Source organism: Heterodontus francisci, chromosome 4 (assembly GCF_036365525.1).
Source record: "Heterodontus francisci isolate sHetFra1 chromosome 4, sHetFra1.hap1, whole genome shotgun sequence".
NCBI classification, from domain to species: Eukaryota; Metazoa; Chordata; class Chondrichthyes; order Heterodontiformes; family Heterodontidae; genus Heterodontus; species Heterodontus francisci.
The window spans coordinates 74,866,987-74,892,657 of NC_090374.1; the positions used below are offsets into that span (position 1 = coordinate 74,866,987).

At 43.9% G+C, this 25,671-nt stretch overlaps 1 protein-coding gene across 6 annotated transcripts in view; it reads right to left on the reverse strand.

The window, feature by feature from the left end:
• Nucleotides 1-25,671, reverse strand: part of LOC137369088 (multiple C2 and transmembrane domain-containing protein 1-like) — an 834,541-nt gene that overhangs the window by 548,129 nt on the left and 260,741 nt on the right. For 5 of the 6 annotated variants that reach the window (XM_068029709.1, XM_068029710.1, XM_068029712.1 and 2 more), the window contains one exon: nt 164-278. In XM_068029709.1, the coding sequence (XP_067885810.1) occupies nt 164-278 (115 nt within the window). Of the gene's footprint in view, nt 1-163; nt 279-14,654; nt 14,675-25,671 lie in introns of those variants that run through there. The other variant, XM_068029714.1, reaches the window with a different exon arrangement.

Below are 25,671 nucleotides of genomic sequence, written 5' to 3' on the forward strand. Positions count from 1 at the left end.
GCTTATGGTGCACTAGGGCTATTGTCCATCAATAAACTGATAGTCACAGCAGAACTTTAATGTTGTGTCATGGTTTACACTCCACAGTGAATTTAATATTTTAAAGCAAGTAATAGTTTTATACTTATCGAAAAATCTATGTCCACCTGCTTCCATTTCTTACCTCTACGATCCCGTATTGCTAGATTGTGGCCACTCTTTAGCAAAATATTCAGCTGGTACATTCCTGAGTTTGCTGAATGGAGATCTATATTACTTGATCCAAGTACTTGATTCCCCTGCAGGAAGAAAATAAATAAGAAATGGCATCAATTGAAAGGCTACAACTGAAATACTGAAAAAAATCATTGCCTTGTGGTCAGCAATATTTTTTGTAAGTTAAATGCTTTCTCTTTTTTCCCTTTAGCCATGTCCCTGTAGAATGCATCATTTCCACCAGGAAAAGCCCTGTTTTGTAGTGCTGATTCTAAAGCTGGCTGTTAAGAGGTAAGTGCGAACAGTTCAGTGTGGCTTTCCTTTCTCCTGCCCTGAGAGGAAGCAGATAACCTCTGCATGGTGCTTCCTTACAATGGCACATCTGAAATTGTAACTCATGGCTGCAGGGCATGCACGAGGTTGAGAATTTCCTGAAGAACAGAGGTGGCCACTCTGCAGCTACAGTGAGTCCAGGAAAACAGTAGGTGGGTGCCCATTCAGCAGGGCAGAAAGAGGCAGGAAGTGCGGGAATCCTCCAGGAGTGTGACACTCTCAAAACAGCTTTCAGTGCTAAATACTGGTGAGGATGATGACACTTCGAGAGACTGCAGCCTAGAGCACATCGACAGTGCTATGGGAAAAATGACTGCACAGCACAGTGTAGGGATGTTGTGGTTCTAGGGGATTTGGTAGTCAGCCAGACGGACAGGCATTTCTGCAACCACTGACATGAGTATCACATGGTGTGTTGCCACCCGGGTACCAAGGTAAAGGACATCACTGTGCAGAACATTTAGTTGGGGAAAGGGGAACTGCCAGAAGTCATGGTCCATATTGGAACCAATGACTTAGGTAAGCAACGGGTTGAGGTCCTAAAGACAGAGTTTCAGGAGCTAGGGAGGAAGTTAAAAAACAGGACCTGAAAGAAAGGTACAGTAGCAAAGTGTTAATGTTACTGGACTTGTAATCAAGAGGGCTGGACTAATGCTCCGGAGGTAAGAGTTCAAATCCCACCATGGCAACCAGGGATGTATAAATTCAATTAATTAATAAATCTGCCATAAAATACTAGTCTCATTAATAATGATCATGAAACTCCAAGATTGCCATAAAAAACCATTTGGTTCATTAACACCCTTCAGGAAGGAAATCTGCTGACTACATGTGACTCTGGATCCATGCCAATGTCGTTGACTTTTAACTACCCTCTGAAATGGCCTAACAAGCCACTCAGTTAAAAGGAAAGACTTGCCAACCACCACATCTCAAAGCACTTTACAGCAAATGAAATGCTTTTTGAGGTGTGTCATTATTGTAATGTAGGAAACATGATGTAGTTGTATCAAACCATTTCAGGAAAAAGCACTGTGGGTGTACCTACATCACATGGACTGCAGCGGTTCAAGAAGGCAGCTCACCACCACTTTCTCAAGGGCAATTAGGGATGGGCAACAAATGCTGGCTGAGCCAGCGATGCTCACATCCCAGGAACTAAATAAAATAAGTAATCTGGATTACCTCCAGTGCCATGTGCAGTATCAGACAGGTCAATGAGTAGCTGGAAAAATGGTGCAGGAGGGAGGGCTTCAGATTGCTGGGGCATTGGGACCATTTCTGGGGCAGATGGATATGATGGACAGGCCGCACCTCTACAGGCTTGAGAACAATGTCCTCGTAAGAAGGTTAACCAAGTGCTGTGGGGAAGGGTTTAAACTAATTTGCTGTGGGAGGGCCATTAGAATGAAGCATTAGAGAGGAGAAAAAAGGTGCACAGAGGACTGGGAGAGACAAGCAGCAGTAGTATAAAGAGTAATTTAGAAATAGGAGGGATTAGGCAGAAGAAAAATGCAAGGCAGACTACGATGGATTTAGCATACATATGCATAAATGCATGGAGTGTATTAAATAAGGTTAGTGAGCTAGATGCACAAGTAGCCACTTGGGATTATGATATCGTGGCAATTACAGAGACCTGACTCAAAGGGTACAATGTATTCAGGAAAGATAGGGAAGGAAAAAAAGGAGGGTAGGTGACAGTAATGATCCAAGATATTGTTACAGTGATAGAAAAGGTATGACGTACATAAGGTTCAAAAACAGAATCTATTGAGTTAGAATTAAGGAACAATAGAGGAACTATTACACTTCTGGGTGTATACTATAGACCACCAAATAGTGGGAAGGAAATAAACGGGCAAATTTTCAGGAAAACTGCAGAAACGTGCAAGAAATTTAGAGCATTGATAATGAGGAACTTCAATTATCTTAACAGAGATGTTCACTGTCGCTGTGTCAAAATCCTGGAACTCCTTCCCTTATAGCAATGTGGTTGTACCTACCCCATATGGACTACAGCAGTTCAAGAAGGCAGCTCACTATCACCTTCTCAAGGGCAATTAGCGATAGGCAATAAATGCTGCCAGCAACGGCCATGAATGAATAGAAGAAAATAACAGTGTAAAGGGCAAAGAGTGGGAGGAATCCCTGAAATGTGTGCAGGAGAACTTCCTTGATCAGTATGTTTCCAGGCCAACAAGGATGATCTAGTTCTGGGGAATGAAGTGCAGCATGTGTCAATGGGAGACCATTTAGAAAACAGTAATCACAACATCTTTAGGTTTAGAGCAGTTTTGGAAAAGAACAGGAAAATCAAATGTGAAAATATTCAACAGGAGGAACGCTGATTTCAGTTAGTTGAAAATTCTAGATTGTGAACAAGAGTGGAGCAAGTATAATAATGGAAGGGAGATCCTCTCTTGTTTTTTACATCTACATCTACGTGTCCCCGATATTTCTGTTTTAAAATGTTAGTGCAATGCTGGCGCAAACACGATGGGCCAAATGGCCTCCTTCTGTGCTGTAACCATTCTATGATTCTATGATTTATGAAGCTGAACTTACAACTGAAAGAAATAATGTTAGATATTTGAATCATATACAAAGTGACAGAGCAAAAACATAATGGTAGGTAAATTTAATAACAGCTTCTCCCACTTCACCACAGTAACTACAGCAGAAACCCTCTTTGCACACATGAACAAGATTTTTGCCAAGGTTACAGCACTGAAGCAGAGAAATCGCAAGGAAATACACTCCCAAATTTACAAGTACTTCCATCAAAATAGAGTTAATAGAGTTAACTGTTAATCTGACTCCCTCTCAATTTCATGGGTAGAAAATGTTTGGATGAACTGAAAACTGACTGCAAAATTAAGGATGACATCTGAATTTTTAATATTATTTGATCTTGTTCTGATTTGTAAGTTGTTTTTGTGACAATGTCTGTAGATTTTAATGCCTTACACTTAAACTGGAGTCTGGCTGCCATCTTCTTGTGATCATTTGGAAATGGCCAATCAATGTTCCAGTAATAATGCTCCTTTCACTATTTGTACAATGGCCTGCAATCGACTTGTGAGTTTGATTCCTTGATAGTAGATAGCATGTTCAAAAAAAGGGAAGGGCCTGAAAATTCCACAGGGATTATCCCAATCGTTAACACAAACTTACAGCAGGGGATCAGGAGAATTTCACCCCCACCCCAAGAAGAATTTCAAGGTGAAGTATTCTTTGGTGGTGCTGGGCATCAACCATAATTCAACAGAGATCAGGTCATGGCAAAGTAAAAGTGAATTTATGCCCAATGCAGCAAAGACCCAAAATGTCAGGAAGAAGTGTCACAATATGAGAAGGACTACCAAAGTAATATTGCTGTGATATATCAGAAGAGAAAGATATGGGCATAAAGTATAGATGCAGGTGGAAATTTAAAGGGCTTATTCTTACAAACAAAATATTGACTGAGACAAACTGATGGCTCAGCTAATTTAGGTGTGTGACTAGCACAGCCATTCAATAGAGGATGGGCCCAGGTTCAATCCTTGACTTGCATTGGAATGTGCACACCAGCAAGGAGGCAACAGAGTAGAAACTGGTTATGGCTCATTTTAGCATCATAAACAATGAAATGCAGAAAACTCACACACCAACCAGGAGAGCTGAGGCTCAGCTGAAATCTGGTTCAGTTCTTATTCCAATAATTTGTGTGAGCTTATTAGCATATGAAAGGGGCTTAACAGCATGATATTTAAAAAATGGCCTAATCCAATATTGAGTCAGCATTCTTTCAGGTGTCCTGATGACAGAGGACATAAGCCTCCAAAACTGGACCTTGTCGCACCTGCTAATCCTTGAATAACGGTCGCAACAAGGCCCAATTTCTACCTTGACATTCTCGGCAGAGGTAACGATGGAACAACAAAATTGCTGAGGAATAATATTGTCTAGTAATGGTGAACAACATAAGATAAAAGTTGAGATATGAACTCACTGTAATTTTCTTAGGTAAATAATAGCCCATTTGGGATACAAATATGAGTCAACTACAGTTTGGACATTAAAGATTTTGAAGACAATTTCTAATTGCAATGTTTTTTTCTAACAGTGCTAGATTCAAAAGCACAGGTCCTTGCAGATCAAAATACATTGCAGGCAAAATTCTATTATTTCGCCATGGACTGATTTATGGGCTGAGTGCAAAACCTTACATATTTCTGCCAACTAAATATTAATGATATATTAAAACTGAGATATTTCTGTATTTCTATATCAGTGTGCTGGAGCTTTCACAGGATGAAATGGTCTTTCACAATACATTGAAATTATTACAGCAATCTCTCTCCCTGATGAAGGAACAATAATGCTAAAACTTAAAAGGGCACTAGTGTCAGTAGCCAGGTGTGGTAAACAAATTAAACTAATTCACACAAATCTGAGACAAATACAGGAAACACTGCAAATGCTCAGCAGGTCAGACAGCAACTGCAAAAAGACCAGAGAAGCGATTGTGAACCCTTTGTTGAACAGAATACATTGCCTGTACATCATCTGCCAACAAGTCACTGATGGAGTGTTTCCCCCAAAGCCTGGCGAATCGACCCGACCCCGACCAAACCTGACTACATGTGTCGGATTCGGGTAGGGTCGGACATTTAAAAAAATTAAAGGACTCGGGCCCGGGTCGGGGTCGGGTTGGGCTGTGGACGGGGCAGGCCGGGGTTGGGTTTTAATTCTATACCCGAGACAGGCTTTACCTCAGACCGACACCCCCTCCTCTCACCATGGGCCCAGATGCAGATACTGGCCAGGCCACACCCCTCACCAGGCCCCATCTTTCAACTTTCTTTCCCGTGGCTCAGGCTGAGCAGCAGCAGCTTCTTCTCCGTCTCTGGATGGAAAAGGCTCTACTGTCAGTGTCTCACACCCGTGGGGTCAGTAATGGGGAGCGGGACCATGGGCTGTGGCAGGGCTTCTTCCGGTCTCAATATATGTCAGAGCCAGGGGGAAAGGGGGTCAGTAATGGGGAGCGGGACCATGAGCCAAAGCCTGGCTACCTGACCCGAACCCGACCAAACCCGACTACATGTGTTGGGTTCGGGTCGGGTCTGTATTCTGCGTCCAGCATTCGGGTTCGGTTCGGGTTGGGTTGGGCATTTAAAAAAATGAAAGAACTCGGGCCTGGGTCGGGTTCGGGTTGGCTGTTGTCAGGTCGGGCCCGGGTCGGGTTTTAATATTATACCCGAGTCAGACTTTAGTTTCCCCTTTGCAATGGCTGTGACATATATTACATCTAAAGGTATCAGCGGCTTTAAGACCTCTGCAAAACCCTCTCCCTCAAACAACACATTGCAGATCCAGTTGGGTAAATTTTCAATGGAATGAAAATTGAATGTTTTCTATAGTAGGCGAGTGATCTGTTCCACCAGATTAATGCCCATACACTGAAGGCTAAAACCTACCCAGTATGTCAAAATTAACAACAATTTGCAATAACATAGCGACATTAATGTATTAAATTGTCCCAATGTGCTTCACAGGAATGTTACAAGATAAAATTTGATACATGTATTAGTGTCTCTGATGACCATGTGTGCAGGAAGTGTATTCATCTGCAGCTACTGGCTACCCACATTACGGAGCTAGAGCTGCAGGTGGATTCACTGTGGAGCATCTGCGATGCTGAGGATGTCATGGATAGCACATTTAGTGAGGTGGTCACACCGCAGGTAATGGCTGCACAGGCAGAAAAGGGATGGGTGACCATCAGACGGAGTAGTAGGCGCAGGCAGGTAGTGCAGGAGTTCCCTGTGGCCATCCCCCTCTCAAACAGATATACCGCTTTGGATTCTTTTGGGGGGGATGACCTCCCAGGGGAAAGCAGCAACAGACAAGTTCATGGCACCACAGAGGGCTCTGCTGCACAGCAGGGGAGGAAAAGGAGTGGAAGAGCTATAGTGATAGGGGATTCTCTCATAAGGGGTGCAGATAGGCACTTCAGTGGCCACAAACGAGACTTCAAGATGGTATGTTGCCTCCCTGGTGCTAGGGTCAAGGATGTCTCACAGCGGCTGCAGGACATTCTGAAAGGGGAGGGTGAGCAGCCAGAGGTCGTGGTCCACATTGATACGAACGACATAGGCAGGAAGAGAGATGAGGTCCTGCAAAGTGAATATTGGGAGTTAGGCAGAAGGTTAAAAAGCAGGACCTCTAGGGTTGTAATCTCAGTTTTACTCCCTGTGCCACGTGCTAGTGAGGGTAGGAGCAGGAGGATAAGGCAAATGAATGTGTGGCTGAAGAGCTGGTGTAGGCGGGAGGGCTTCAGCTACTTGGATCATTGGGATCTCTTCTGGTGCAGAGGTGACCTGTACAAGAGGGACGGGTTGCATCTGAACTGGAAGGGGACCAATATCCTTGCGGGGAGGTTTGCTAGTACTACTCGGGAGGGTTTAAAATAGTCTTGCAGGGTGGGTGGGACCCAAAGTAGTATTCTCTCCGATGAGATAGTTGAAGCAAATGTAGAGGTTAAAGCAAGCAAGTCCAGTAGGCAGGCAGGGCAGGGGCAGGACAGGGAGTGTGGAAGGTCTGGTCAGCTAAACTGCATTTACTTTAATGCAAGAAGCCTTACAGGTAAGACAGATGAACTCAGAGCATGGATTGGTACATGGGATTGTGATATTAGAGGTATTACGGAAATGTGGTTGAGGGATGGGCAGGACTGGCAGCTCAATGTTCCGGGGTACCGATCTTTCCGGCGTGACAGAAGTGGAAGTAAGAGAAGAGGGGGAGAGCACTATTGGTTAAGGAGGACATCACAGCAGTACTTAGAGAGGATATCCTGGGGGGAATGTCCAGCGAGGCCATATGGGTAGAACTTAGAAATAAGAAAGGGGTGATCACTTTGATGGGATTATACTATAGGCCCCCCAATAGTCAGAGGGAAGTGGAGGCGCATATGTGTAGGGAAATCACAGATAGGTGTAGGAATTATAAGGTTGAAGTAGTAGGTGATTTTAACTTCCCTAATATTGACTGGGACTGCCTTAGTGCTAATGGATCAGATGGGGAAGAATTTGTTAAGTGTGTCCAGGATAGTATTCTGAAGCAGTATGTGGATGGCCCTACTAGAGAAGGGGCTACACTCGACCTCCTCTTAGGAAATGAGGCTGGGCAGATGGTTGATGTGTCAGTGGGAGAGCACTTTGGGACCAGTGACCATAACTCTATTAGCTTCAAGATAGTTATGGAAAAGGATAGGACTGGTCCTCAGGTTGAAGTCCTAAATTGGGGGAAGGCTAATTTCAATGGCATCAGACAGGAACTCTTGAAAGTTGAATGGGAGAGGCTGTTTAAAGGTAAAGGGACGTCTGGCAAGTGGGAGGCTTTTAAAAGTGAGATAGAAAGAGTTCAGGGCCGGCATGTTCCTCTTAGATGGAAGGGCAAGGCTGGCAAGTTTAGGAAACCTTGGTTGAGGGTCTGGTCAGGACAAAGAAGGAGGCTTATGTCAGGTATAGGCAGCTGGGATCAAGCGAGTCCCTCGAGGAGTATAGGGGATGTAGGACTACACTTAAGAAGGAAATTAGGAGGGTGAAAAGGGGCCATGAGATTTCCCTGGCAGATAAGATAAAGGAGAATCCTAAAAGATTCTATAAGTATATTAAGAGTAAAAGGGTAGCTAGGGAGAGAGTCTGTCCCCTTAAGGATCAGTGTGGTAATCTATGTGTGGAGCCACGGGAAATGGGCAAGGTCTTAAATGAATACTTGTCGTCTCTATTTACCGTGGAGAAGGTCATGGAAGCTCGTGAGTTCAAGGGAGGGAACACTGATATCCTGGAGCATATCAACATTACAAAGGAGGAGGTGTTGGAGGTTTTGAAGCGCATTAAGGTGGATAAATTCCCAGGGCCTGACCAGGAGTATTCTAGGATGCTATGAGAAGTAACAGAGGAGATTTCTGGGGCCCTGGCAGAGATTTTTGTATCATTTTTAGCCACGGGTGAGGTACCTGAAGACTGGAGGATAGCTAATGTTGTGCCTTTATTTAAGAAGGGCAGCAGGGATAAGCCAGGGAACTAGAGGCCGGTGAGCCTTACATCAGTGGTGGGAACGTTATTGGAAGGAATTCTGAGAGACAGGATTTATATGCATTTGGAAAGGCAAAGTCTGATTAGGGATAGTCAGCATGGCTTTGTGCGTGGGAAATCATGTCTCACGAATTTGATTGAGTTTTTTGAGGAGGTCACCAAGAGGATTGACGAGGGCAGGGCGATGGACATTGTCTACATGGACTTTAGCAAGGCCTTTGACAAGGTCCCGCATGGTAGGCTGATCCAGAAGGTTCAAACACATGGGATCCAGGGTGAGCTAGCCAATTGGATACAAAATTGGCTTAGTGATAGGAGACAGAGGGTGGTAGAGGAGGGTTGTTTTTTCAGATTGGAGGCCGGTGACCAGTGGTGTGCTGCAGGGATCGGTGCTGCGCCCTCTGTTGTTTGTCATGTATATTAATGACTTGGATGTGAATGTAGGGGGCATGATTAGCAAGTTTGCAGATGACACCAAAATTGGTGGTATAGTGGACAGTGAAGAAGGTTGTCTAAGGTTACAACAGGATATAGATCAACTGGGAAAGTGGGCAAGGGAGTGGCAAATGGAATTTAATGCATACAAGTGTGAAGTGATGCATTTTGGGAAGTTAAACCAGGGCAGGACATATACAGTGAATGGCAGGGCCCTGGGGAGTTTTGTTGAACAGAGGGAGCTTGGGGTGCAAGTACATAATTCCCTGAAAGTGGCAACAGAGGTAGACATGGTGGTGAAGAAGGCGTATGGTATGCTTGCCTTCATCGGCCGAGACATTGAGTACAAGAGTTGGGACGTCATGTTACAGTTGTACATAACGTTGGTTAGGTCGCATTTCGAGTACTGTGTGCAGTTCTGGTCGCCACACTACAGGAAAGATTAAGCTGGAGAGGGTGCAGAAAAGATTCACAAGGATGTTGCCTGGTTTGGAGGGCTTGAGTTATAAAGAGAGACTGGATAGGCTGTGTCTGAGCGAAGGAGGCTGAGAGGGGACATAATAGAGCAATATAAAATAATGAGAGGCATAGATAGGGTAGATAGCCAGAGTCTGTTTCCCATGGTATGGGTAACTAAAATTATAGGGCATAGATTTAAGGTGAGAGGGAGGAGGTTTAAAGGGGATCAAAGGGGTAATTTTTCACACAAAGAATAGTGGGTATCTGGAATGAGCTGCCTGAGGAGGTGGTGGAGGCAGGAACAGTAGCAACATTTAAGAGGCATCTGGACAGGTACTTGAATGAGCAAGGCATAGAGGGATATGGAATTAATTCAGGCAGGTGGGATTAGTATAGATAGGCATTATGTATGGTCGGCATGGACGCGGTGAGCTGAAGGGCCTGTTTGCATGCTGTACGACTCTATGACTCAATGACTATGAGCCACATAAAGAGATATTAGGACAGGTGACCAAATGCTTGGTCAAACAGCTAGGTTTTAAGCAGTGGCTTAAAGGAGAAAAGAGAAGTAGAGAGGTGGAGAAGTTTAGTGAGGGAATTCCAGCGTTTAGTTCCTACGCAGCTCAAGGCATAGCTGTCAAATGGTGGAGGAACGGAATTAGGGGATGCACAAGAGGCCAGAATTAGAAAAGTACAGAGATCTCAGAGGGTTGCTTATCTGGAGGAGTTTACAGAGATAGGGAGGGATGAGGCTATAGTGGGATTTGAACACAAAGTTGAGAATTTTAAAATCAATGTATTGTCAGACTGGAAGCCAATTTAACTCAGCAAACACAGGAGTGATGGGTGAGCAGGGCTTGGTGTGAGTTCGGACACAGAGTTTTAGATAAGCTTAAGTTTAAGGGGGAGATAAGGTGGGAGGCCAACCTGGAGTGCACTGGAATAGTTGAGTTTGGAAGTAACAAAGGCATGGAAGAGGATTTCAGCTGCAGATAGGCTGAGGTTTGAGGTATGCATTATTATAGAGGAGGGGATGTGATTGGAAGCTCAGCATAAGGTCAAAGGCACCGAGGTTGCAAACAGTCTGGTCAGGGGAATTGGGCATCCATGAGGTACTCTGGCCCATCAACAGCCGCAGAATTGTATTTTACCACAATCTGTAACCTCATGGCCTGAAATATCCCCTCACTCAACCATTATCATTAAGCCAGGTGACCAATCCTGGTTCAGTGATGAATGTCGAAAAGCATACCAGAAGCAGCATACTCAGTGCAACAGAAAATGAGATACCAACTTGGTGAAGCTAAAACACAGGACTACATACATGATAAACAACAGAAGTAGCATGCTATAGACAGAGCTAAGTGATCACACAACCCATGGGCAGATCAAAGTTCTGCAGTCCTGCCACATCCAGTTGTGAATGATGGCAAACAATGAAACAACTAACAGGAGGAAGATGCTCCATGAACGTCCTCATCCTCAACAATGGTGGAGCCCAGCAGTTCAAAAGACAATAAAAACAAGAAATGCTGGAAATACTCAGCAGGTCTGGCAGCATCTGTGGAGAGCATCTGTGCAGCCACGCAGCAATCCAAAAGTTCCCACACAGACCATTCACAGATCGGCCCCTTTAAGTCATCATACGTGCGTTGCTGAGCAAAAGAATTTAAAGGTGCCATGCACTTAAACAAATCACCTGAGCATTCCAAAAATAATTAGAGGGTATGCTGGTCCCCAGCATCACAGATCCCAGTCTTCAGCCAAATCAATTTACTTAAAGTAGTATCAAGAAACAGCTGAGCACATTGGATACAGAAAGCTATGGACCCTGACAACATCCCAGGTGTAGTGCTGAAAACTTGTGTTCCCCAACAACCACACCTCTAGCCAAGCTGCTCCAGTACAGGTACAACACTAGCATCTATCCAACAAAGTTGAAGTTTCCCTGTCCAGTCTACAAAAAGCAGGAGTAATCCAATCCAGCCAATTACTGCCCCACCAAACATCAGGAATGTGACAGAGGATGTTGTCAACTGTTCTATTATGTGGCACTTACTCACCAACAACCTGCTCATCGATGCTCAGTTTGAGTTCCACTAGAACCACTCAGCTCCAGACCTCGTTATGGACTGGATCCAAATTCCACAGTTACTGAAGCAGTCTGTGTAGAAATGCAGCAAGACCTGGATAATATCCAGGCTTGGGCTGATAAGTGGCAAGGAACATTTGCGCCACACAAGTGCCAGGCAATGACCATCTCCAACAAGAGAGAATCTAATCATCTCCCCTTGATATTCAATGGCATTACCATCGCTGAAAGTCCCACTATCAACATCCTGGGGGGTTACCATTGACCAGAAACTGAACTGGAGTAGCCATATAAATACTGTGGCTACAACAGCAGGTCAGAGACTTGGAATCCTGCGGCGAGTAACTCACCTCCTGACTCCCCAAAGCCTGTCCACCATCTGCAAGGCACAAGTCAGGAGTGTGATGGAATACTCTTCACTTGTTTGGATGGGTGCAGCTCCAACAACACTCAAGAAGCTCGACACCATCCAAGACAAAGCAACCCACTTGATTGGCACCCCACTGACAAACATTCACTCCCTCCACCACCGACGCACAGTGGCAGCAGTGTGTACCGTCTACAAGATGCACTGCAGCAACACACCAAGGCTCCTTAGACAGCACCTTCCAAATCCACCACCTTTACCACCTAGAAGGACAACAGCAGCAGGTGCATGGGAACACCACCATCTGCAAGTTCCCCTCCAAGTCACACACCATCCTCACTTGGAACTATATCGCTGTTCCTTCACTGTCGCTGGATCAAAATCCTGGAACTCCCTTCCTAACAGCACTGTCGGTGCACCTACCCCACATGGACTGCAGCAGTTCGAGAAGGCAGCTCACCACCACCTTCCCATGGGCAATTAGGGATGGGCAATAAATGCAGGCCAGGCCAGCGATGCCCACATCCCATAAAACGAATTTTTAAAAAAATTCCAGAGGTGAGGTGAGATGAGAGTGACTGCCCTTAACGTTGAGGTAGCATTTGATGAAGTGTGGCACCAAGGAGCCCTAGCAAAATTGAAATCAGTGGGAATAAGAAGGAAACTCTCCACTGGCTGGAATCATACCAAGCATAAAGGAAGACGGTTGTGGTTGTTGTAGGCCAATGATCTCAGCCCCAAGACATCACTGCAGGAGCTCCTCAGGGCAGTGTCCAGAATCACAGAATTGTTACAGCATGAAAGGAGGCTATTTGGTCTGTCATGTCTGCGCTGGCTCTCTGATGGAGTGATTTACCTAGTGCCACTGCCCCGCCTTCTCCCCATAGCCCTGCACATTCTTCCTTTTCAGATAACAATCCAATTCCCTCTTGTATGCCTCGAGTGAACACTGTCTCAGGTAGTGCATTTCAGATCCTAACCACTCGTTATGTGTAAAAGTTTTTCCTCATGCCACTATTGCATTTCAGATCCTAACCACTCGTTACGTGAAAGAGTTTTTCGTCATGTCACTATTGCTTCTTTTGCCAATTACCTTAAATCTGTGCCCTCTTGTTTTCGATCCTTCCACCAATGTCCAGACCCCTGATGATTTTGAACACCTCTATCAAATCTCCTCTCAGCCTTCCCTTCTCCAAGGAGAACAGTCCTAACTTCTCCAATCTATCCAAGTAATTGAAGTTCCTCATCCCTGGAACCATTCTTGTGAATCTTTTCTGCACTCTCTCTAATGCCTTCACATCTTTCCTAAAGTGTGGGGCCCAGAACTGCACAATACTCCAGCTGAGGCTGAACCAGTGTTCTACACAAGTAGATCCCAATCATCTTCATCTTCAGATGCTTTATTAATGATCTTCCCTCCATCATAAGGTCAGAAGTGGGGATGTTCGCTGATGATTGCACAGTGTTCAGTTCCATTCTTCTACTCCTCAGGTAATGAAACAGTCTGTGCCCACATGCAAGCAAGACCTGGACAACATTCAGGCTTGACCTGATAAGTGGAAAGTAACATTCACCCTACACAAGTGCCAGACAATGACCATCTAACAACAGGAGTATAACCATAATAATATAAAAGCAAAACCATCATATAACCATCATCCTTTGACATTCAATAACATTCCCATCATTGAATCCCTCACTACCAACAGCTTGGGGCTCACCATTAACCAGAAACTTATCTGGACCAGTCACATAAATACCGTGGCTACAAGAGAAGGTCAGAGGCTGGGTCTTCTGCAGTGAGAAACTCATCTCCTGACTTCCCAAAACCTTTTCACCACCTACAAGGCAGAAGCCAGGCATGTAATGGAGTACTGTCTACTTGCCAGGATGAATGCAGCCCCAACAACACTCAAGAAGCTCAACACCATCCTAGACAAAGCAGTCTGCTTGATTGGCAATCCAACCACCACCTTCACAGTCACTCCCCCTACCGCCGGCGCATTGTTGGTGCAGTGTGTACCATCTAAAAGATGCACTGCATCAACTTATCAAGGCTTCTTCGACAGCACCTTCCAAACTCACAACTTCTACCAACTAGAAGGTCAAGGGCAGCAACTGCATGGAAACATCACCATCTCCAAGTGAAACACCATCCTGACTTGGATATATATTGTCCTTCCTTCATCTTTTGGGCCTCCTTATCTCGAGAGACAATGGATACGCGCCTGGAGGTGGTCAGTGGTTTGTGAAGCAGCGCCTGGAGTGGCTATAAAGGCCAATTCTGGAGTGAAAGGCTCTTCCACAGGTGCTGCAGAGAAATTTGTTTGTCGGGGCTGTTGCACAGTTGGCTCTCCCCTTGCGCCTCTGTCTTTTTTCCTGCCAACTACTAAGTCTCTTCGACTCACCACAAGTTAGCCCTGTCTTTATGGCTGCCCGCCAGCTCTGGCGAATGCTGGCAACTGACTCCCACGACTTGTGATCAATGTCACACTATTTCATGTCGCGTTTGCAGACGTCTTTATAGCGGAGACATGGACGGCCGGTGGGTCTGATACCAGTGGCGAGCTCGCTGTACAATGAATTCCTTCATCACACTGGGTTAAAATCCTGGAACTGCCTCCCAAACAGCATTTTGTGAGTACCTTCACAGCATGGACTGCAATGCTTCAAGAAGACAGCTCACCTGCACCTTTTCAAAGGCAATTCATGATGAGCAACAAAGGCTAGCTTTTCCAGTGACACCCTCATCCTGTGAATGAATAAATTAAAAAAAAATCTCAGACAGTGGTCTGGTAGGGGTGTTTGCGGGAGGGACAAAAGGCAATTGCTTCAGCCTTTCCAATATTTAATTGGTGGAAATTAAACAAGGGCACAGTCACAACAAATAGACAGACTCGAGCAAAATATACACATCCTGCAATAATAGGTTTGCATCAAACAACTGATAGTTGATTGATTAAAGGAGAACTAAGGAACATAAGAGTTGATACCAGAAAAGACCACGGTCTATCTAGTTCACCCTCGAGCATCGTGGTAGTCACACGATACAATTAGTTGTTGACTAACCATGGCAATCAATCTCATCAATTAGTTTATAACAAATGCAGATATGAGATAAAGAAATTCTGCAGTAGTGGAAAGCTTTGGGAACCATAGGCCTATATTCACCAGTTGCTCCAAAGTTTGCTACACTCACTACATGTCATGCTTCAAATTACTCATACTGTAACCCAAAAATTATTTTCTGAAAGAAATCTCTCTAGCTTGCATTTGGATGATACTATCTGTTTCCATCGTCTCCATAGACGTACCACTCGCTCAATGAGATAATGGCCCAGATTTTCTTGTTAAAATAACAGTGAGTAAAGTAACAGTGAGGCTAGTAGTTCTCACCATTATTTGTTCAGATTGCACAGCAACTTTTGGTGGGGGCAGATATACAGTTAAATAGGAATATCCAGAAGCTACTGTCTGAGTTGCGTCAGCTCCGCCATTAGCTTAGGAAAAACAGCATCTCGCTGCATTGAAATACACTGAATGGTGTGAAGTTGCATGGTAGATATGAACTAAACTCACCAGGTTAAATTAAGTTAATAGAAGTAAAATATCGCGAATCCTGGGAACCTGAAATGAAAACAGTAAGTGCTGGAAATACTCAGAAAGGTCTGGCAGCATCTGTGGAGTGAGAAACAGAGTTAACATTTCAGGTCAATGAACTTTCATCATAACTGGCATAGGTTAGAAAATGTAATAGGTTTTGAGCAAGTGAAAGGCGGGGGGAGGTGGGGGGGGGGGGGGGGGAGAAGAATAAATAGAAGATCTGTGATAGGCCAGAGGGTGGGAGAAATTAAATGAACAGATGTCATGGAACAAAAGGCAAAGGGAGTGGTAATAGTTGTAGTAAAGGACAAAGCATTTGTCCAGAGAGAGTGTTAATGGCAAAATAATGAGCAACTCTGTCTGAAAGCAAAAACATGAATAACAACTTTAAGATGAGCACATGGTTAAATAAATCAAAGTGGGGGTCCCGGTCTAAAATTGTTGAACACAATGTTAAGTCCAGCAGGCTGTAAAGTGCTTTATCAGAAGATGAAGTGCTGTTCCTCGAGCTTGTGTTGAGCTTTAGTGAAACACTGCAGCGGGCCAAGGACAGAAATGTGGGTATGAGAGCAGGGTGGTGAATTAAAATGGCAAGCAACTGGAGCTTGGGGTCATGCTTGTGGACTGAGCGAAGGTGTTCCACAAAGCGGTCATCCAATTTGCATTTGGTCTCCCCAGTGTAGAGGAGAACACATTGTGAGCAGCGAATACAGTATACTAAATTGAAAGAAGTACAAATAAATTGCTGCTTCAGCTGGAAGGAGTGTTTGAGGTGTTAGATGGTGAGGAAACAGGAGGTAAAAGGGCAGGTATTACACCTTCTGCGAGTGCATGGCAAGGTGCCATGGGAAGGGGACAAGATGTCGGAGGTGATGGAGGAGTGAACCAGGGGGTGATGCAGAGGGAATGGTCCCTTTGGAATGCTGACAAGGGAGGGGAGGGGAAGAAGTGTTTGGTGGTGGCACCAAAATGGAGGTGGTGGAAATGGCAGAGGATAATCCTTTGGATGTGGAGGCTGGTGGGGTGGAAAGTGAGGACAAGGGGAACCCTATCGCGATTCTGGGAGGGAGGGGAAGAGATAAGAGCAGAGTTGCAGAAAATGTGGCGGACACGGTGGAGGGCCCCGTCAACCACAGTGAGGGTGTAGGAACTAAGGGGTTAACCTCTGCCATGTTTTATCTGTTGGATGAATCTATGTAAGTTATGACCTGATACAAACTCACATGAGATGCTATGTTTTAAAGTAGAATGATTTTAAGTGATGCTGCAGTTAAGTTCGGGAATTGTTATACTTGGTATATGTATCAATGTATTAAATTAGAATTATGTTATGGACTTCGTGTTTAGAATCATATTGTTAAATGTGAAATGTATGTTTGTATACTGTAGTAGGGAGATGGTGGGGAATGGTGTTTACTGTCACGACAATAGCAGAAATGGCTTTGCTATGAGACTGGATGTCTTGATAACTGCATTTCAATTAAGACAGACTCAGTTCCAATAAAGGATAGATTTGTAGGCCCTACAAGGATGATAATGCTAACAAAGATATTCAGAGACCATTCAAGACTGGAATGTTGATGGAGACAGCAAACATTTGCCATTGTGTGACAATGACTTGGGCCATCAAGCTGTCTGCAGAGACAATGTACAGAGGGAAGGGTCATATCTGTTGTAATCTGAGTATTATAAACCAATCAAGAAGAGACAATGTACAGGTGAGGTCATTCCTGACCAATCAAAAGGGTTAAGGTGGACTGTAACCTAATATGGAAGGAAGGAGCCCTCGGAGGGAACCATAAATGGCAGATGCTGGGATAACTTGGGGTGCACTGATTCAAGAAGAAACCAACCAACAGTGAACAGAACACCCTACAGTCAGCAGAATACCTCAAGAAAGAAGACTGCAGCACAGCCGCTCGAAAGGCAAGGGCCGAGGACAGCCTATATACTGTTGTATAACTACTGCTGTTGGTTAAGTAATGCTTATATATTCCAGCAGTACATAATAAACTCTCTATCTTGATTAAGAAACCAGAGTTTGTACCTTGTGGGTCAAAAGCTAGACAACATCCCACCTAAACACATAAAAAAATCTTAAGGGGGGAATCTGTGGTTGAGGAAAAAGGAAGACATATCAGAAGCACTGTTGTGGAAGGTTGCATCAGAACAGATGCAACGGAGATGGGGAAACTGGGCGAATGGAGTGGAGTCCTTATAGGAGGCAGGATGTGAGGAAATGTAGTCAAGGTAGCTGTGGGAGTCGGTGGGCTTATAATGAATATTAGTTGACAGCCTATCACCAGAGATGGAGACAGAGAAGTCGAGGAACGGAAGGGAAGTGTCCGAGATGGACAATGTCAATGTAAGAGAAGGGTGGAAACTGGAAGCAACGTTGATGAACTTTTCCAGTTCAGGGCAAGAGCAGGAAACGGCAGCAAAACAGTCATCAATGTACCAGAAAAAAAGTTAGGGGAGGGGGCCTGACTAGGGCTGGAACAAGGAATGTTCAACATATCCCACAAAAAGATAGGCATAACTAGGACCCATGCGAGTACCCATCGCAAATCCTTTAATTTGGAGGAAGTGAGTGGGGTTGAAGAAGAGGTTGTTCAATGTGAGAACAAGTTCAGCCAGGCAGAGGAGGGTGATGGTGGATGGGGACTGGTTGGGCCTCTGCCCAAGGAAGGAGTGGAGAGCCCTCAGGCCATCCTGATGTGATGGAGGTGTAGAGAGATTGGACGTCCATAGTGAAGAGGAGGCGGTTAGGGCCAGGGAACTGGAAATTGTTGAAATGATGTAGGGTGTCAGAAAGGTCATAGGTGTAGGTGGGAACAGACTGGACAAGGGGAGAAAAAATACAATCAAGATAGGAAGAAATAAGTTTAGTGGGGCAGGAACAGGCTGAAACAATGGGTCTACCAGGACTGTCCTGTTTGTGGATTTTAGGAAGGAGGTAGAAGTGGGCTGTCTGGGGTTGCGGGACTATGAGGTGGGAAGCAGTAGAAGGAAGATCTCCAGAGGAGCTGAGGTCAGCGACAGCCCTGGAGACAGTGGCTTGATGTTTGGTGGTGGGGTCATGGTCCAGGGGGAGGTAGGAAGTGTCTGAGAGTTGATGCTCAGCCTTTGCAAGCTAGAGGTCGATATGCCAGACCACAACAGCACCACCTTTGTCAGCTGGTTTGACCGCAGTCGGAGTTAGACCCGAGAGAACAGAGTGTAGCAAGTTCAGAGGTAGAGAGGTTAGCGTGAGTGAGGGGACCTGAGAAATTAAGATGGTCGATGTCACGCCAACAGTTCTCAATCAAAAGATCAAGAGTGGGTACGAAGCCAGTGGGAGGGGTCCAGGGAGAATACTGGAGGCAGGAGAATGGGTCAGTTGGTCGGGGGGTGGACTCCTGGCCAAAGAAGGGAGCCCGGAGGTAAAGGCGACGGAAGAAGAGCTCATTGTCATGCCAAGTGCAAACTTCATTGAAATGGGAGGTGGGTACAGGGATAAAGCTGAGTCCTTTGCTAAGTACAGATCATTCAGGGTGAGAAAGGGGAAGGTAAGAGGGTACTGTGAGTACACGGCAAGAGAAAATTAAGTCTTGTTCATTCCAGTCTAAGTACACTTTTAATGATGTGATATGTGTTAATTATTGCTAATCAATCTGTATGATTCTGAAAATCAACTATTACAAATGTGGAGTCTCATTCCTTCAAGTTATAATTGCTGTTGAAAATGTTAAAAATGCCAATTTTCTTTATTTTTTTCTTTCGGTCTCTTTTTTTCTCTCTCACTTAATCCAAGCTTTATTTCCCTTTCTTTATTTCTCTTTCTGTATCTAATTTGACATTGAATTCACCCACTCTAATTTGTATTTCCCTCTCAGTTGCTGCGCTGTTAATTTCACAAGCCTTCAATTGGATTGGTTAAGGAGATACACAGTTTCTTTCCCCATTCACTCAGTTCCCAGGTGCCCAGTTTCTTGCACTGTGACGTCATCAGCTCGCGCTTTCAGCAAAAAAATTTTAAAACCTAAACGTGCAAAGGCAAACCTGACTAATGGCAGATGCCATTAGATAACTTGCTGAAGTAAATTATGGCCTATGTTTTTATAGATGAACTCTGAATTCACAGAACCACAGAATTATTACAGCACAAAGGGAGGCCATTCGGCCCATCGTGGCTGCATCAGCTTTCCGAATGAACAATTCACCTAGTGCCATTCCTCTGCCTTCTCCCAGTAATCCTGCACATTCTTCCTTTTCAGATAACAGTCTACTTCCCTTTTGAATGCTTCAATTGAATCTGCCTGCACCACACTCCCAGGCAGCGCATTCCAGACCTTAACTACTCGCTGTGTGAAAAACTGTTTCCTCATGTCACTTTTGCTTCTCTTACCAAATACTTTAAATTTATCCCTCTTCAAGCCCAAGCCATGTTTTGAACAGAATATTTAACAGGATACAATGAGAAGGAAGTGCTAAGGGTTGCTGAGAGGTGATTAAGTCAGGTTCAAGCTTTCGTTACTTATTCGATAGACAACTGTATTTTTGCCATTGTACAAACAGAACAGAATTCTACACTGAAGGTTTCCTAGGTTTTTTCCAGGTACAATTGCATTGGTCATAGCAATGAGACCTAAGGACCAATTTTGGGCGATTCTCAGACTAACAAGTTTGGGTGTATATAGTATGTGCATCCTGAGTTATGTGCCCATAAACAGAAGTTAACTAATTTCTTCCAGCTATAAGATTCAGACTGGCACAAGGTGCAAAGTGGTGTTCCATAGGGATCAGTGCTTGTTATTCACCATTTACATAAATTTAGACTGAAAATCAGAAGTGCAATTTCAAAACTTGCGGATGACTCCAAATTGGAGGGTCCAGTTAATACTGAGGAAGACTGCAACAAAATAGAAGACATTAATAAACTTGCAGAATGATGTGTGGTGGTGCATTTTGGTAGGAGGAATAAGGAAGCCATATACTCTTTGGAAAAACAAGAGCCTTAAATGGGCTGCAAGAGCAAAAAGATCATGCAGTGTACATTCGGAAATAATTATCAATAGCATTGCAAAGTAACAAGGTCATAAAAATGCAAACAAGGCACTGATGTTCATCTTTAGAGACACAGAATTGAGAAGCAGGGAAGTTATGTTAAACCTTGATTAGACCACATTTGGAATACTGTGAACAGTTCTGGTCTTCATATTATCAAAAGATACCGAGGCACTGGAGAAGGTGCAAAAAAGGTTTACTGGAATGATATTAGAACTGAGAGAATATACTTATCAGGAAAGGCTGAATTGGCTTTTTTCTAGAAAAAATAAAGCTGAGGGGTGACCTAATAGATGTCTTTAAAATTATGAAAGGGTTTGACAGGGTAATTGTAGAGAAGATGTTTTTTCTTGTGGGGGAAACCAGGGGCCAGAAATATGAGAGTCACTAACAAATCCAGTAAAAAATTTAGGAGAAACTTCTATTCCCAGAGAGTGGTTAGAATGTGAAACCTGCTAATGCATGGAGTAGTTGAGGTAAATGGCATGGATGCCGTTCAGGGGAAGCTGGATAAGAACATAGATAAGAAAGGAATAGAAGATTATGCAAAGAGGGTTAGATGAAGTGGATGTGAGGAGGTTAACATGGAGCATAAACAAGAGCATAGACCATTTGCACTGAATAGCCTGTTTCTCTGCTGTAAATTCTACATAATTCCGTGTAAGACTGGGTCGGGGAAATCCTTATCAATTCCGTGTCTCCCCCATACCTGCTTACTAGTTGAAGTGGAAGCGCGCAATACTCTGTGAAAGAAAGTTGTAAGTAAATATTATTAAAAAAAATAAAATGGCAAGATATTTTCTGAATGCGTGAAAGAACTCTCAGGATAACGTAAGCAGTGTTGCTTGCAAGCATGACATGAAGGCCCTAACTGTCAACTGTCGTACCTGGGAGTCACGAGAATGGTTCCAGGGATGAGTAACTTCAGTTATAAAGATAGATTGGAGAAGTTAGGACTGTTTTCCTTGGAGAAGAGAAGGCTGAGAGGTGATTTGATAGAGGTATTCAAAATCGTGAGGGGTCAGTACAGAGTAGATAGAGAGAAACTGTTCCCAGTTGTGAAATGATCGAGAACAAGAAGGCACAGATTTAAAGTATTTGGTAAGAGAAGAAAAAATGACATGAGGAAAAACCTTTTCACGCAGAGAGTGGCTAAGGTCCTGGAATGTGCTGCCTGAGAGTGTGGTGGAGGCAGGTTCAATTGAAGCATTCAAAAGGGAATTAGACAGTTTTATGAAAAGGAAGAATGTGCAGGGTTACGGTGAGAAGGCGGAGGAATGAAACTGAATAAACTGCTCTTTCAGAGAGCTGGTGCAGACATGATGGGCCAAATGGCCGTCTCCTGCACGGTAACGATTCTGTGATTCTGAGAATGTTTTTTGTTGTTGAAATCTGGTGATGCCAAAATGGGGTGGCTGTCTTAACTTTATCAGAATCAGTGGTAGTTTATCCATATACTTCACCACAGTGCACATAAACCAGTCTTTATACACTGAAACTCTCCCATTGCTGATGCACGTGCAGTGATTAAGAAGAAGTGGGCATGGGTGGCAATTCTGGTTCTAATATCAAAGTACTTGTAGGGAATCTGAAAAAGTCACAATATGTTCATGTAATTAAATAACTTTGATGTGTTAAAGGATGGATAATCATGAACAATTTATTTTTATTTATTTATACAATTCCCTCTGTTATGCATTGTCCTTGCTTGAAAGAACCAACAGACACCCTGCCTGCAAACCTCCGCCAATGGTACTCTGTAACTGGCTGCTGGGAGATAAAAATTGCCTGACTGGCTCTCCTGATTTTCCATCCCTTTCTGTACCTCCCACAAAGCCAAACTGAGACAAAACTTTACTGTATAGCAATCAATGTCCCACCATATCTTGGCACAGCATACTAGTGTTTGTAAGCACTGTATCACCGCACACCAAGTTGCCTAATTATCTTATAATATTTGAATGTCAGTATTCATCAATAACATGAACTGTGACATATCTGACATCCTGTCTGGATAGCTGCAATCGTTGCAGTGGAAACTGTACCATTGCAGCCAGTGGTGGTGAATTCATTCCATCATAATAACATCAAAGTCACACAACATAATGAAGTGCTTGATTGAAGTTTACAAAGATACAACACTTGAAGTGACGGCTCATTTCAAATCTTTTGTTTAAGTAGATTTTCACCTGGATTTTGTCAATGAGATAAGTTGTTCGTCCAAAGACACACTTGTTAAGTAAGGGTTTTAGCCAATTAGCAATGCAAGTGCTCTGGGCATACTTGCATTCCAAACAGACTGTAATACACTTACATTTTTAGCAATGGATCCACATCAATGGTTATAGAAATTAACCATAAAAGGTAGTATACTTAGCAGTTCTTCGATAAGACTACAGATAGTGACTGAATTTACAGCTACTATACTGAACATCCATGCAATTTAAAATCATTAAAATGAGTAGCGTGGGTTATTGCTTAATTCTCTAGACAACTGAAAGAAGACATCATATTTTGCCAGTGTTATTCAGGCACCTGACATAAAAGGACATAGGACAAGCTCAGGATTACTTGCAATCTGATTTTAATTCCCAACTGTGGCGAGGTGCCTCACATCAACTTCACCTTATCTCCTGAAAATCAAGCTGATATTTGGAAGATATCACATGACTTATGCATCATGGGAATAAAGTAAATTCACAGAATTCAACAAAACAACAACTTTTATTTATATAGTGTCTTTAACGTTGTCCCAAGACACTTCACAGGAGTGATATCAAGAAAGGGTGTAAGGACATACCTAGTTACTATAGGCTGGTCAGTTTAACATCAATAGTGGGTAAGGTTTTAGAAACAATAATCAGGGAAAAAACTTGGAGAAATTTGAGTTAATTAAGGAGAACCAGCATGAAGTTGTAAAGGCAGATCATGTTTGACTAAACTAATTGAATTTTTGGATGAAGTAACAAAGAAGGATTATGAAGGGAATGCAATAGATGTTGTCTATATGGGTTTTAAGAAAGTGTTTGAAAAAGTGTCACATAAAAGGCTGGTTAACAAAATTGAGGTTCATGGAATAGGAGGGTTAGTGTCAGCTTGGATAAAAATTTGGCTTAAGGACAGAAAAATGAGAGTCATGGTAAATGGTTGTTTTTCAGACTGGAAGATGTTAGATAGTGGTGTTTGCCCATTCTCAATGCAAGGACCACTGCTTTTTTGATTTTATTATATATGGAGTAAAATTTCAAAATTTCCCAATGATACTAAACTTGGAGGTGTGGCTAACAGTGAGGATTATACCAATCAACTGCAACAGGACATGGATAGGCTAGCAGAATGGGCAGATAAGTGTCAATTGGAATTTAATACAGAGAAGTGTGAGGTGATGCATTTTGGCAGAAGGGATAGGAGAAGGCAATATGCACTTAAGGGCACAGTTCTAAAGAGTATGCAGGGACCTGGGAGTTCATGTGCATAGATTTTGAAGGTGGCAGGACATAATAAGAGAGCAGTTAACGAAGCATATCGGATCCTGGGTTTCATAAATAGCAGTATTGAGTACAAAAGCAGGGAAGTTATGCTGAACCATAATGCTCTAGCTAAACCACAACTAAAATATTGCATTTAGTTCTGGTCACTACATTTCGGAAGGATGTGAAGGTTCTTGAGAGGGTGCAGAGGAGATTTACCAGAATGATTTCAGGGATGAATGGATTTAGCTACCAGGTTAGGTTGGAGAAGCTGGGGTAGTTCTCCATGGAGCAAAGGAGGTTGAGGGCAGATCTGATAGAAGTGTACAAGATTATGACAGGTTTAGCTAAGGTAGACAAAGAAAAGTTGTTTCCATTAGCTGATGATACAAGGACAAGGGGACACAGATTTAAGGTTTTGGGCAACATACATAGGGGGAATGTGAGAAAGAACTTTTATACGCAGCAAGTGGTAATGGCCTGAAACGCGATGCCTATGAGGGTGGTGGAAGCAGAGACAATCAATGATTTCAAAGAGAAATTGGATAGGCACTTGAGAAAAATAAACTTGCTGAGAGAAGAGTGGGGGAATGGGACTGACTGGATTGCTCTGCAGAGTGCCGGGATGGACTCGATGGGCTGAATAGTCACCTTCTGCGCTGTAATGATTCTATGATTCTATGGGCTGAATTTTCATTCCAGAGATGGGAAACCACCACCTGAAACATATCCGGGTCCCACCCCCGCGCCATGTCAGCATCGCTGACACAGTGCTATTTTTAAAAGCAATGTCACTGATTAGCCTGGGTGTGAGTCCGGCACCCACTTAGAAGCACTGGAAGCATTCGGGAGGTGGGAACACATCATTGAGGTCCATTCTAATAGCAACCATGACTGGGCTTGCTATCGCCTTCAGTAATGCAGCACCAGGGAGATCAGAAGGCCTCTGTCGGCACCCTGCTTCTCTGATGCCTCCCTGGAGGCACTCATTGATGCAGTGTCAGAGAAGAGAGAGCTGTTCTTCCCGGCCTCAGAAAGGAGGAATCCGCCTAGCGAAACCAAGAGGGCACGATTGGAGGTGGCCACAGAGGTCAGCAGCCAGGCATCCACGCCAAGGACATGGGTCCAGTGCAGAAAATGTTCAATGATCTCGTGGTCTGGTAAGGTGAGTGGCCAGCAGCACCCGGTTCATTTTGGCACCAACTCTGTAAGCACCATGATGGCATCCGTAACTTGCCTGTTGGCGTGATAAACTGTTGACTGCGAGATGCCACTAGGTCCACAGCTGATCCCTGGAATGAGCAGTTGCATAGAAATTTAGGGCGACGGTGAACTTGATGACTGCCATGGGGACTATGAAGTCTCAGGTCATTGTGGATCAGAACACAAAGGGCTGAGACCATCTACCTGTCATTTGCAGGTAGCTGACTCCTGGGCGGTAGGCCTGATGTTTAGGGTAATGCCTTCTTCCCTTTGCAGTCCCCCGCTGTGCTCCTTTGGCCTCCTGCTGTCCAGGAGTTTGCATCTGCTGAAGCCCATCCTGGCTGCTCTGTCCAATGTCAAGAGTAGCCAGTTCCCATCTGA